Raw genomic sequence first — 14179 nt, 5'->3', positions numbered from 1 at the left:
AAACGTACCTAATGCCAAAATTAGGACGTAGTTCGTTTATATTTAGAGAATTTCCTGATTATCTTTTTTCATAATTTTTAAAATATCGAGGATATTCTTAAAATAGTCATATAAATATTTTGAGGTAGGCCTATTTGATGGGTCTGGATTTAGACATAATTTTATAAGAATCGTAATATTTATAAAAATATGAGACATTATATTATTTTTTTTAAATTTACTTATATCAAAATAAATATAATTTTGAAAATAACATGTAGATATTAAAATAGAAAGAAATAAATTAAAATTATTATTATGTTTATTCTTAAATGGTAATGTTTCAAATATAAGTTCATACATTAGTATACCAAACGAGTATATATCACTTTTATTTGTATATTCTTCACCTCTTAAAACTTCTGGTGCTGTATATATATTTTTATGATTATTCATAAGTTTTAAATTAAATGTGTTTGTATATAAAAAAAAAGGTGCTGATGTTATTTCATCAATATATTTTGGGTTTTGTTTTGTATAATTAATATATGTAATATATGGAAGTGGTATAAAATTATTTGCTTTCAAACTATAATAAATGGTATTATTTTTTTCTGAACATTCAGGTAAATTTTGAATATCAGTTTTATAGTCATAATAATTTTGAATGTGTGCATTTTTAAAATTGCATATTTTTACATTTCCATTTTTTGTTATAAACAAATTTTTACTGTTTATATTTCCATGATATATATTTTTTTCATGTAAATAATGTAGAGTAAGACAGATTTCGTATAATACTTTTAAAATAAACTTATTATTTAATTTCCATTTTTTATATCCATTATATAGATTATCTTTACTATCATTTTTGTGTGCATATTTTTTTTCATTTTCTTTATTATTTTTTTTTTTCTTTTTATTATATAAAATATCATATAAACGTTTTCCCTTCATATATTCAAAAACCAGACCAAAGTGTTCTCGTATTTTTTTATTTTTTTTATTTTTTTTCCAAGTAATTATATTACCAACATATTCCACAATATTTGGATGTCTCACATTAGACATAATAAAATGTTCTTTTATAAAACATATTCTTCTACTTATTGTTTTCATATACCTATGCACATTTTTATAATCGTAAATCATTTTTAAGCATTCACAAGTGTTGTTATTATCGTGACCATTCTCTGAAAGATCACCGTTTTTTTCGCCGTTTACTTCTTCAACTCCCTTTTCGCCATCATAGAGTGATTCAAATTTTGTGCTATTTTCAGATATGGTAATATTAGCAGGTGCGTTTTTATAATTTAATAAATTGTTCTTTATATTTTCAAACGTTCGGAAAATATTTTCTTTTGGGCCATCGTCAAATAACAAATTGTGTGCACTACTAAATAAATTTGTTCCTATAAAAGAATTTCGACTATTTCGATGATCTAGGCTATTATTATTTTGACCTTTGTGTATGCCTTCCTTTTTTTTCATTTCAGCTCTTTCTTGAATGCATACAACTTTGTCATGACCCTTAGTATAAGATTGAGCAATGTCATTATCATTTATTTCCTCTATATTTTTTTTTTCTTCCTCTCTTATTTTCAAATTAGACATAAAATTTACACTTTTGATAGTACGTAAGCATACAAAACAATTTCCATAATAACCCAAATATAAGTTCTTCGATTTTTTTAATTTTTTTAAAATTGTTAAATCTTTATTTCTTATTAAATTATATTTCAAGGACAATAAGCCTTTATTTAGCTGTTCCCATTTTAGAAAAATTTGTAAATATATATTATGTATATTATTAAATGTGTTAATAAAATTCATAAAAAAATATATATGTTCATTTTTATATACTCCTAATTCATTTAATATTTTTCTATTCATAATAAAAAAATGAAATCCTTTGACATTGTTGGAAATAAATGATGGAATATATTCATCCAATTCGAATAGATATAATAAAATGGAAATATGTTCTATGTTCCATTGATAAATACATTCAATTTTGTTTTTTTTGTTTATTTCTTTTAAATAATTTAATAAATATATATACTTTGATAATTCTTTTTCTTTTTTTATTTTTGATCTTTCCAATTTTGGCATAATTTGTTTAGCTATACATTCATTTGTTCCATTACCATGAGACATAAAATATTCCCCCTCTAACTTATCGCTACTTTGCACACTAGCTGTTTTAAAACCGTTGTAATAATTTAATTCATTTACTTTATCATTCAATGTTTGTTTATTTTCTCGACAAAAATGCTTCACAATATGTTTATTAACAAATAATGTGTATTTTATTTTATTACGATTTTTTTTTTGTGGTATCCTCATTTTACCATTATTCAAATTTGGGCTAACCAAAAGACAAGCCATATTCTCTTTTTTTTTTATTATCAGTTTGGCTATTATTTTTTTTTTTTTTTTTAACTTTTCGCTACCTGAACAGTTACTAAGATTTCTTGTCATATTTTCAGAAAAATAATTTGAACTATTTGAATCTAATTCATGAAATAAATAATTCTCGTTATTCAATATTTTGTCTTTTACACGCTTTAAATGAAATTTTTTTTTTTTTTTTTTTACTCTCTTATTTTTTTCATATGTCATTCTTACTTGGCTAGACACATTCGACTTGTCAATCTTATCATCAAATTTGTCAAGTTTATCAAATTTGCCAAACTCGAATGGCAGCATATCATTGTCGCTTTGATTTATATAACTATTTGTAGGCACAGAATACCTATACATATGTTTTGGAAATTTAGGAGGATCCATATTATTGTTTGCCAAAGGGTTGTCGTAAGCCGGATTAGAATAATTATTAATTTTTTTATTAAAGTTTTTTTGATTTGGTAGAGAATAACAATAATTATCATAAGGTGTGCAAAAGCTATTTGATTTATTTACATCATAATAATCTTTTTTTCGATATTTGAATTTTTTTGATTCTATTCCTAAATAAGATTCTAAATTAAAATTTGGATTTGTATTCCTAGTTATGTTATTTATATCTTCCTCACATATTAATGATCCACTTTTATTTTTTTTACAATTTTCATTATATTCTATTTCGTTATCAATTGCTGATTTGTCTATGTTTAATATTTTATAAAAAACTTCAGTTTGAATGTTTTGAGATATATTATTGTCTTTATAATAAGGGAAATACTTGGATAATTTATTTTTAAAATATATTTCATTATCTTTATACAAACATATATTTATTTCCATATTTTTGCAAATTTTAATTCCTACTTTTTTTGCATTTGACTTAAATAAGCATAAATTTAAACATTTATTTTTCTTGACTATTCCCACACCATTCATTAAACCATACTTATAACAACCAAAATATATTTTCTTTTTTTTATAACTGCATCCAAAACCGTGTGAAATATTATTCAACCATTCACCTGAACAAGTCATAAAATTTGGGGCATATAATATCCGATTTCTATTATTCGATTTTTTTCAAACTTTTATAAAATAAAAAAATACACATAAACAACGAGTGAAAATTTAGAAGTCCATTTCCCATTATCAACACTATACATTTACAGTCTTAGCAAATTTTATATAAACTACATTGTTTCAACATTTTGGCTGTTTAATAATTTACCTGAATAAATCACGTCATTTTTGTTATATAAAATTCCATACCCATTTTTTGAATTTTCCTTCCATTGCCTATAGGGTAGTCAAAATAAAAGAAAAGTAAATAACTAAAGGGTATATAAATAGGCATGTAACTGCTTATTAAGCTTGAATTTTTATTTAAATTTTTATTTAAAATGGCGAAATGCAATATTCCTTACCCTTGATATATTGCCTTAATATCTTCATATATATAAAAGCCGTAACCATGTCTTTTTTTATTTTCAGTTTCTCCAATATAAATATTTCCATCCGCATATTCAAACTATGTGATATGACAGAATGCAAAAAAAAAAATAAATATGAATAAATATGAATAAACAATGTATCATTTTTTAAGCAAAAATGTGAAAGAGCTAAATTGTAGAGCCATGATTTACTAAACGGTGGAAAGACATTTATACTTATATTTCATAAAAGTTCGTTTTTTCTTTATTTTTTTTTGTTACTATTTCATTAAATGGGTATTCCACAATATTTAAGACTTGATTAAAAATAAAATCATCCCTATCTTTATATTTCAAAAGTAAATCGTGTTTACTAATTTTGCTCATGGCGCTATAGAGAAATATAAACTACGCTTTATCTATATAGTTATAATAAAATCTAATAAAAGAATATAAATAGTGGCATAAATAGTGGTAGCATGCTTTTTATATCTGTATAATTGAGATATATAATAAAGGCAAACAAATTTGCTTCATGTCTGTATACGTATGTAGCAACAGCACATACGTGAAAAAGGTTATATTTTTAAGTTTATCATTTAAAAAAAATATAGATATTTATTTAATTTACTTTTTAACAATTAGAAAGTTAAAAAAATAAAATTATACATATTTATGAAATAATAATTTTGTATATACTTCATTTAATGCACATTTTTTTCTGAACGTTCATGTGTTCATAATTTAGCACATGTTTATTATTTTTTTTTCACTTAATAATTTAAAGCCAAATTAACCAATATTCAATACATAAACATTTTTTAAAATTGTATAATATATTTATGCCAGCACAACTACAGTTAATTTGTAACTACATTTTTAGGGTATTCATATTGAGCATTCAAAATAACGGATTTTATATATCGCATTAAAATAGCTAGCTGCGACATTTCCATAGATATGTATATATAAGCATGACCGGGGTTACCATTTAAACTTTTCATTAACTAAAAGTTATTCAACTAATCCGTACTCTTTAAAGAGTAGAAAAACAGACCCAAGAAAGAAGGGCTTAGGAAAATTTCCTGTTTTTAACCATTCTTATTATATATATTTTTTCTTTTCGTAATTAATTCAAAAGCAGGTATTTTTGAATTTCATAAGTACAACTCTATTTTATTGTTTTAACGGTAATTAAAAATATATTTCCATATATGTACTTTATTAAATACAAATAAGTAATACATTTAATTATCTAGCACACATATATATAACATATGCATATAGTACATATAATGTAAAAAAAAAAAACATTTAAACTTGCATTAACACACACACAAAGTTTTTCCTTTTTGCTTATTTCATGGTTATTTATCAAGTAGCAAAATTAAAAGAAAAGGATTACACACATATATAATATATATTATTTACGGGCATTCACTTATATAGAACATGATATTATTATTTTGCAAATTTGTTTTGTTAAATTGAATTATATATAATACCATTTTATAAAGCAAATAATATTATTATAATTCCCATGAAATTATAATTTGTGTAGTATTGTATTTCTTCTTTATATGGAAAATTGTTTTATTACTTCATTTTAATTCTATAAAATATTGTATATATAATAATATATTATACAATATAAATTCTTTCTAATATTTATGCTATATATATATATGTTTTATTTGTATTTCAAATGCATTTATCACAATTAAACTGTTTAATCACAGAAAGTTTGATCAGTTTGGAGGATAAATGGCCAGTTCAAGAGGGATGGATCATAACCAGCAACATAAAGAGCATTTAATAATTTGTTGTATGTTTCTAAAAGTACAGTTCTGTATTTAGATAATATTATCATTGGTTCAATTGATTTAGTTCCTGCAATAATGAGATGTTCATATTCATTTTGATCATTAGTTTCAGCATAGATAATGTTTAAGTTGCTGTTTAATAATATTTGTTGGTTTCCTTGGACTGCGAAGATACTTGAATTGAATTCGTCAACAACGGTGGTATTTTCATCAACTGGTTTATTTAAAATTAATTTAAATAACAATTCAGATTTTTTCTCTCCGAAAATGAAGTTTCTGTCACATGCATAGTTAACTAACATGTATGCAGAGTTTCCGTCTCTTCTTAAGCCGGAGAAATCGTATTTAGTACATCTGCATAATAAACCTGGAAAGATTTTATCAGATGCATTTGTTGCAATTTCGTAATATGTTCCTTGTAATTGTTTTAAGTCGATATTTTTTGTTAAAATGTGGACATTTCCATCCTGTTCAAAAAAAAAAAAAAAAAAAAAAATACATTATATTGAGAGTATAAAATTAGCTAGCTATCAAGCCCTTTACTGGCTAAGCCAATAAGTAAATTGGCATATGCAAAGTGAAAATCGTATTGGAGCTACCCATAACGACACTAAAAAATATTTATCAGAGTTGCTATGGGTAGTCCCATTAAATTATGTAAGCCCCGCACATTGCCCATATGACTCACAAGTATTATCAATTTATATGCGCCCAAATAATGAGAGTATACTTAGAATAAAGTATAAGTCATATGGGAAATAAGGAGGTTATTATTTTGTTTTATTTTGTTTTTTTTGTTTTATTATTTTATTATTTTTATTCTTACATTATTTGGATTATCTGGAGTTGGGTCTGCGGGAGCATCGTTATTATTTATGTTTGAAGCTCCAATGAAAGATAAGGATAAAACAATGGCAAGAACGCTATAGAATTTCATTTTGATAAATAAAAAAAAATAAATACAAAACTAAATAATCGAATAATACTAAATTAAAAAAAAAAAAATCCTATACTAAAAGGTATTTATACTAAATACTTTTTATTTAATTAGGTAAGTTTAGGAAATATCAACAAATAAATTAAAAATAAAACAGCAAATTATTAATTTTATAAAAAAACACGAAAATCGCAAAATAATATTTATTATTACAAAAATGTTGTTATAGTATTTTAATAATAATAATTAAAATTTTTTAAAAAAATGTAAATTCGGAATTTAAAATACAAATTGAAAAAATGCTCTTTATTTAATTATATTTTTAAATATATAATTAAAAAATAATAACTAATTTTAGGTTTAATTTATATTTTTTTTTAAATAAAAGCCCGAAAATATTATCTAATGTTACAAAAATATATTATTAAATAAAATAAAAATAATATTCTTAGTAACGATTCAAAAAAAATACATTAACGACCCATCGATATTATATTATTATTATATATCCTACACAAATTTTTATTTTATTATATAGGAAAATGGAGTTTATTTATTTTTTTAAATTATGTACTTATTTTGTGTTTATTTTGTTTATACCCCCTTTAGTTCATCATCATATATAAATAAAATAAATAAAGAGGATACGAAAAAAAATAATTTATATTTTTGTTACCAGCATACCTTAACAATATTTACATTAAAAAAGTATAGTATATAGAAATATGCATGCAGAAAAATTAAAATTCTCAAAATAAAATTATTATACATAGAGTAAGTGTATTATCATTTTATACTGTCCGCCTAAGCTTTCTCTTAATTTTTTAGTATACTTAAAATTGTATATTATTAAAAATGAAAAAGCATATCAAAATAACCATAATAATAAATGACACAAAAAAAGTACAGGGAACGAACGAGCTATAAAATCCCCTAAGCCTATTTCTATAAAATATATACATAGCATATTATTATGGGAAAAAAATAAATTGCCCCCTTAAATATTATAACATATTATTATATGCCCATTTTCCAATTACTTTGTTTAAACTAAAATGGAAACCTTCCTTACATATGTATATACAAGTTAATAAGTGTATACTGAGTTATTAGGTGTTCCCTTTCTTTTCATTTTAATTATATAATAAAACTTCTTACTTTTGAGATACCTTAGGTATTGTGAAAAAATCGTTGGTCTATGATCAAATTGGCTTACCTTTTTTTTACTTCAAATTTTATTTTTATTCTTCCTCTTTCCCCACCAAAAAAAAAAAAATATATATAATAAAAGAAAATGGAAACATATACAAAATTAATATAATTTCACACCCTTCAATTAGTATTATATTATTTCATATCTATAAATTTATATTTATTATTTTATGTACATTATGGGAATATATTTTTTTTTATATACTATTTTATTAGTTTTATTTTTTGCCTATTTCGCAAATTATAAAAAAATATACATAACGAAAAATGAAAAATGAAAAATGAAAAAACAGAATGGCATTATTCTATGCACAATTATATACAACGAATTTGAAAATGTATAAAACGGATGAAAAACATTTTATTTTCTTCTAACAGTATAGAATAGATAAAATACAATTCCTCCTACTATTGAAAGAGATCATAAAATAAAATTAATTATAATACTCGAATTTTACAAAAAAAATAAAAATATGTATATGTTCCTATACCCATTTTGTTACTACCCTTGTTATTATACTCATATCTATCATGTTATGTATCTCTTTTTTCAACACAACTTAACAGATCCTTTCTTAATAAAAGGCTGTAAATAAAATTTTTTTTTAAAATTTGCTGATGTTTGTGTCTTATTATTTTTTGTTAGCCTATTTTCATCTATAGACTCCTTTATGATTTGATTAATTTCATTATCCATTTCATCATATTTTGTCAAATTGGTACTTGTATCGTTCTCATTTAAACTCGATTTATTATCAATCCTATTTTGTTTTGCATCTTTTATATGCTTAGTCGAAGGGGTGCTAGCTAAATTTTTGCCACCTTCATTTTTCAAAATTTTGCCCTCCTCTCCATTTTCAACATTATCAAGTTTAAAGTTGAGATCCGAATCAAAGAAGGGCAGTTCATCACTACTTTGTTCATCCTCTTTTATTTCATTTTGAAATATTTTATATTCATAATTTAAAATTGCAAACAAAATTTTATCGACATCTCTTATTGTTTTAAAGTAGGTCATATTTAGACTCCCTTGCTTTAGTATGTTATCTGTGATTGTCTTAATATATATTGGTAATGATTCAAATATTAATAAAAAGCGAATAAAAAATAAAAAATATATATTTAACTTAAATTTTAACAAAGGAATGTTAGTAAAATATTTAAAACAGTTCTCTATAATTATACATGCCATCCTAATATTAATAAAACTACTACTGTCTTCATCTTTCAACATGTTATTTAAAATCGGGTTCTTATTATTTATGAACAGAAACTTGGAACAGCTTTCTATATCAGCATCGTAATGAAACGGTCCGCTACTAACGTGGTTCCCTTTACCTTGACCATCACGAATTTGGTTTGCTTGACCTGCTTTACCCTGCCCACCATTGACTTGACCTGCTTCACCCAACGAATCGCAAACAGATTGGGTGCCCATTTTTTCGTTCTCTCCATTCGGCAGTAAAAGCCTTTTTGCTAGCACTTTATCTTTAACCATTTTCACAAATTTCACATTTTGAGAAAACAGTTTGTAGATCTCAAAAATGTTCGAAGCATTTGACATACTAGTATCCGAAAAGGAAAGTAGAAAATATAATAAATCAAAAACATTAGATGAACTTATTGTTTTATAAATATATAATCCTGAAAATAAATGTGCATATTGTATAAGATATGGAAATGTTTTAAAATCATTGTCTTCAAAACTTTTTATAATTTTTTCATTTAGTTCATCAATAATATGTATTACAAACTGAGGTTTATAAATCGCTATATAATATAATAAGGATGCTATTTTATTTATTTGATAAATAGTCATATATTTTAAATATTTATAAATATATTTATTTAAAAAATGTGTTATAAAGGTTTCATTCCAATTGTATTTCCTTATATATTTAGATATGTCATATGCATTTTCATCTTCCATATTATTCATATCTTGAAGTAACAACTTTTTTAAAAAAAATTTTTTTTTTTTTTTATCTTGGTTAGACAATTGATTAGAAATGTTATTCCCTTTATAATTAATTTTGTTTAAATCTAAATGTGTATTATCATTTGAAAATAAATTATTTCTTTTTGTTTTCTCTACTAAATAATTATTTACTTTAATACAACATTCTTCAAACACATTTTCTAACGATGATGGTATATTTTTTGTATTTTTTATTTTTTTCAATTTTTCTAATATATATAAAAAACGTATATGTGTCTTTGAATTGCTTACTAATAATATAGACGAGTTCTCTAAAATATAAAAACATAATTCTAAATGATCTTGTGTAAAATTTTCAATTAATAAATTTAAAATATCTAATACATAAGACATATCTAATAATTTGAATTTAACTAATTCACAAATATATTTTATACATTTTGTTTTTTTACTTTGACACGGTAATTTATTTTTTACATCTTTTTCAATAATTCGTTTTAATTCATCTATTATTATTAAGCAAATGTCTTTCGTATATTTATTTAAAATAGCTATATATCTACAATAAAATGGAATCAAATTAAGAATAATTTTATTTAAGTATATAAGTTTTGTTGCAATTATTTTTCTTTTTTTCTTTGTATTATAATTTAATAAAAAAATCATAACCATATTTTCAAGATCCTTTTCATTATTCATATTAATTATTTTATTTGTATAATTACCAAACTCATCATGTTTATTTTTTTTTTTCTTTAAAACATTTTCTCCTCCATTCTCAATCCTTTCCAAAATTATATCCTCTTCATCATTTTCTTCATCATTTAGATTTATATTAATATTTGAATATTCTGGAAAAACAGTGTAAAAATTTTGTTCTTCAATATTTTTCCATTCATAGCATATTTCCTCTTGTTCATTGTCTACACAATTGTTGTTGTTTTGTGTAAGTAAGGAGTTGGTAGACAATTCAAGCAACGATTGTGCTTTACTTTTTTGTCTTTGCTCATCATTTTGCTTTTTTAGACGGTCTGAATTTATTATATAATTATAACTATTTTTATCAACACCCAATAATTGTATACCCTCTATTTGAATCTGATTTAAATTAAACTTATTTAAATGCGTAAACAAAAGACAAAAATTTTTACTTTTGTTATATATTTTAAAAAAATAGTGATCCTCATTTGATGCAACTTTTTTATTACCATTTCTGTATTCGTTATCTACATGTTCGGCATACAAATATGTCAATATTCTGTACATAGAGAACTTATAAAAATTATTAAAAAATTCGATTATATAATTTTTTACGTCTTTCACATGATTCAATATGGGATTACAACGAGCTGAATCACTAAATAGACTCATCGTGTTTGTAAAAAAATAATCATAGACAACTATCGTATTAACACACAAGCACTTTTTAACCATATTTAATGGATCTATTTCAGATAATTTGTCATTATTTTTTTTTTCGATATTATAAGAGTGTGTCCCTAATTTTGATGATCCACCTTTGAATCCCTTTTCTGTTTCTTTCCCTAAGCTATTTACATCCATATTTAGAGATGAATAAAATGTTATATTTATAAACATATATATTAACATATCTTTATTATTACAAATTTTAAGTAATACCAATTCAAAGTATAAACATAATAATATTTTTCTCAACCTATTTTGTTTTTCTACATTTTTAACAACATTACAATTTTTGATCATTTCTTGAATATATAATTTTTTTTCTGAATTATTTTTTGAACCTATTTTGTCTTTACTATTTATTTCATTTGATGAGTTTGTCCAAATAGGCAAAGAAACATATTCCATCCTTTTATCGTTAAAATTGTTTTGAAATAAAAAAGTTTGATTCTCAATATTTTCAATATTTTCATTATTTTCTTTATAAAAATATGATGTCATTTTTTTAAATATTTCACTCTTAATTTTGTTTAATTTATTTACACTCTCAGCTTTATTATTGTAATTTTCTTCTACCCCTAAAGTGGAAAGACCAGGGTTGTCACATTTTGTATTACCACTATCTTCGGTTTGAGAACCATGTTTTTCATCAAATAAATTTTTTTCAAAAACTTTAGAATCACTTGAAGAGTTATGCCCTTCAGAAGAATTGGAGTAACTATGGTTGTCTACATTGTTATATATATCATGAAAAATAATAAAAAAATAGTTGGAATCTTTTTCGTCAAGCTTAAAAAATTTAATAAATATTAACTTTTCAATTAAATAATCTACATTATTATAATTTAGGCAAATATATTTTAAAATATTTAACAAAATAAATATATCAGAATATTTATTTATATGTATACTTAAATTTAAAATGTAACTAATTATTTCACTTAAATATTTACTTATATTTAATGTTTTTATATCATCTTCTAATTTTATAATATCATTTTTTTCCAAACTTTTTATATTTGCATTTTTTAATCTATTAATAAATTTATGTATTTGAATAATGCTCATTTGTTTTTTTATATCTTCACCACTTTTCTCATTATTTTCATCATTATTTTGCTTGTCTATTCTGTTTGCAATTTTATTACGTAATATATCATTTTCTGTTTCATTACTTGGACACCCAATATCTTCCTCTGAATTTTTTATATCACTATCCATTCCAGCTTATTCAAAAAAAGCTACGAAATAAATGAATTACCAATCAAGCCCTCACTGATAAATGCACTCTATAGATAGTAACCACATGCAGTAGCAGTAGTAGCAGTAGCAGCAGTAGCAGTAGTAAACGCGTGTGCCTTTGAAAAGTTGCACACGCTATTAAACTAAACAGAAAGGGATATTGTATAAAAATTGGACTAAGGTAAACTCGTTTTATATGACCAGATGATACATTTTCTTACTTTCTATTTTTTGTTGTTGTATTTTTTTAATTCAAATCGTGTATGAAAGTTTTGTGTAAAAAATATTCACAAGCATGCTTTAATGTCGTAATAATAAATGAATATTTTCAAACAAAAAAATGAAATACATAGATATATATTAAATTGAATTATGTTGATCATATTATATACAAATGCTTATGCACATTTTTATTTCCCCATCATATTTCTATACTAAATAAAATTATGCATACAATATTTATGTGTATACTTATATCCTTACAAAATGTTTTTAAACTATTTCAACAAATATAACAATAAAAAAAACATAAAATTTCTTTTCATTATTTTTATATATATGTGCATATACATATTTTTTTTTAATTTTTAAGTGTTAAACTTTATGTGATTGGAAAGAGGAAAAAAAAGGAAAGCAAAACTATTCCTACATTATTATAGACCTTTTAAATTGCATTCCTTTTTTCGAGATATATTATTCACCGTATTTTTTCATCCCGTTTAGTTCACCAATATTCGTTAAAAGGAAAATGAATTTTCAAAACTTTGTACATATACATAATTAACAATATTGAAATGTAAGTAAACATTTCCAACACACCATTTTTTACATATATCCAGTACACATAATTTTATAAAAGAATATTCACATTAAGAATGACATAATTATAATTATTTATTTATTCTTTGCTTATGTTAAACATAAATTATTTTTAGCGTATACAAAATTGTATATATCTATCAAAATGGCATAATTAAACATGCATATATTCTCTAACTTATTTCAATGAAATATGAACGTGAATAAATTAAAAAAAAATACATAATATGATCTGTATCCCTTACATAGGATACACATAAAAGCGAGCTTCCAAAATTGTATATAAGCAACATGTGTGTTATATAGAGGGATATATTTCCCTACTGTTCCCTTCCTTTTTTTAATATACTATATTTGACTACATTTCATTGTGAGCTTGATATAAAGGTTATAATCCTTTGACATTCATACACACATGTACATGACATATTTAAGCAAATAAAATATAATAAACATATCTTATGACAATTTTCAATTTCTTAAGTAAAAAGAAGAAAAGACAATATGGAAAGTTTTAATTCTGTTTACTTTTGAAATATTATTTATATTAGTATGGCTACTAATTTACATTCTCATAATAAACTTTTTACAGTACCAACAAGCATATACATATATTATCATATTGTAATTATTTACACCCCTTTTATTTAAATAGCATAGCACCATTTTAATTCCTATTTTTATATTATTAATCATAAATAACATATTTATACATTGTATATATAATTGGTTAAATGCAGACATAAAAAAATAATAGTAGTATAAAAATACAAGCTTATAAACAAAATGAAATATTTTTATAAAAAAATGCAAATATATTGATAAAATAAAAAGACAATTTAGTCTACAAATATATATTAAAATTTCAAACCCGTTTTTTTTTTTTTTCAGTAGCATGTTATAAAAATATGGTTGATAGCTAGCTAATATTAAATAAGCCAAAAAAATGTATTTAGCTATATTTATA

At 22.9% G+C, this 14179-nt stretch overlaps 3 protein-coding genes across 3 annotated transcripts; all 3 read right to left on the bottom strand.

The window, feature by feature from the left end:
• Positions 1-42: 42 nt before the first annotated feature.
• Positions 43-4202, bottom strand: PCHAS_0827100 (protein kinase, putative; the record flags this gene model as incomplete). Its single annotated transcript, XM_016797926.1, has 4 exons — positions 43-3407; positions 3614-3681; positions 3810-3913; positions 4098-4202. The coding sequence occupies 4 exons, from the start codon at positions 4200-4202 to the stop codon at positions 43-45; spliced, it is 3642 nt and encodes a 1213-aa protein (XP_016653829.1).
• Positions 4203-5544: 1342 nt separating this feature from the next.
• PCHAS_0827000 (parasitophorous vacuolar protein 5, putative) lies at positions 5545-6575 on the bottom strand (the record flags this gene model as incomplete). The annotated part of the gene is made up of 2 exons (XM_016797925.1): positions 5545-6105; positions 6465-6575. The coding sequence occupies 2 exons, from the start codon at positions 6573-6575 to the stop codon at positions 5545-5547; spliced, it is 672 nt and encodes a 223-aa protein (XP_016653828.1).
• Positions 6576-8337: 1762 nt separating this feature from the next.
• PCHAS_0826900 (armadillo repeat protein, putative) lies at positions 8338-12372 on the bottom strand (the record flags this gene model as incomplete). Its single annotated transcript, XM_016797924.1, has 1 exon — positions 8338-12372. One exon carries the CDS (start codon positions 12370-12372, stop codon positions 8338-8340), a length of 4035 nt encoding a protein of 1344 aa, XP_016653827.1.
• Positions 12373-14179: the final 1807 nt, after the last annotated feature.

The sequence above is a fragment of the Plasmodium chabaudi genome (assembly GCF_900002335.3).
Source record: "Plasmodium chabaudi chabaudi strain AS genome assembly, chromosome: 8".
Taxonomy (NCBI): Eukaryota; Apicomplexa; class Aconoidasida; order Haemosporida; family Plasmodiidae; genus Plasmodium; species Plasmodium chabaudi.
The sequence above is the reverse complement of the archived record's forward strand: the minus strand, read 5'-3'. Positions and strand labels throughout refer to the sequence as shown.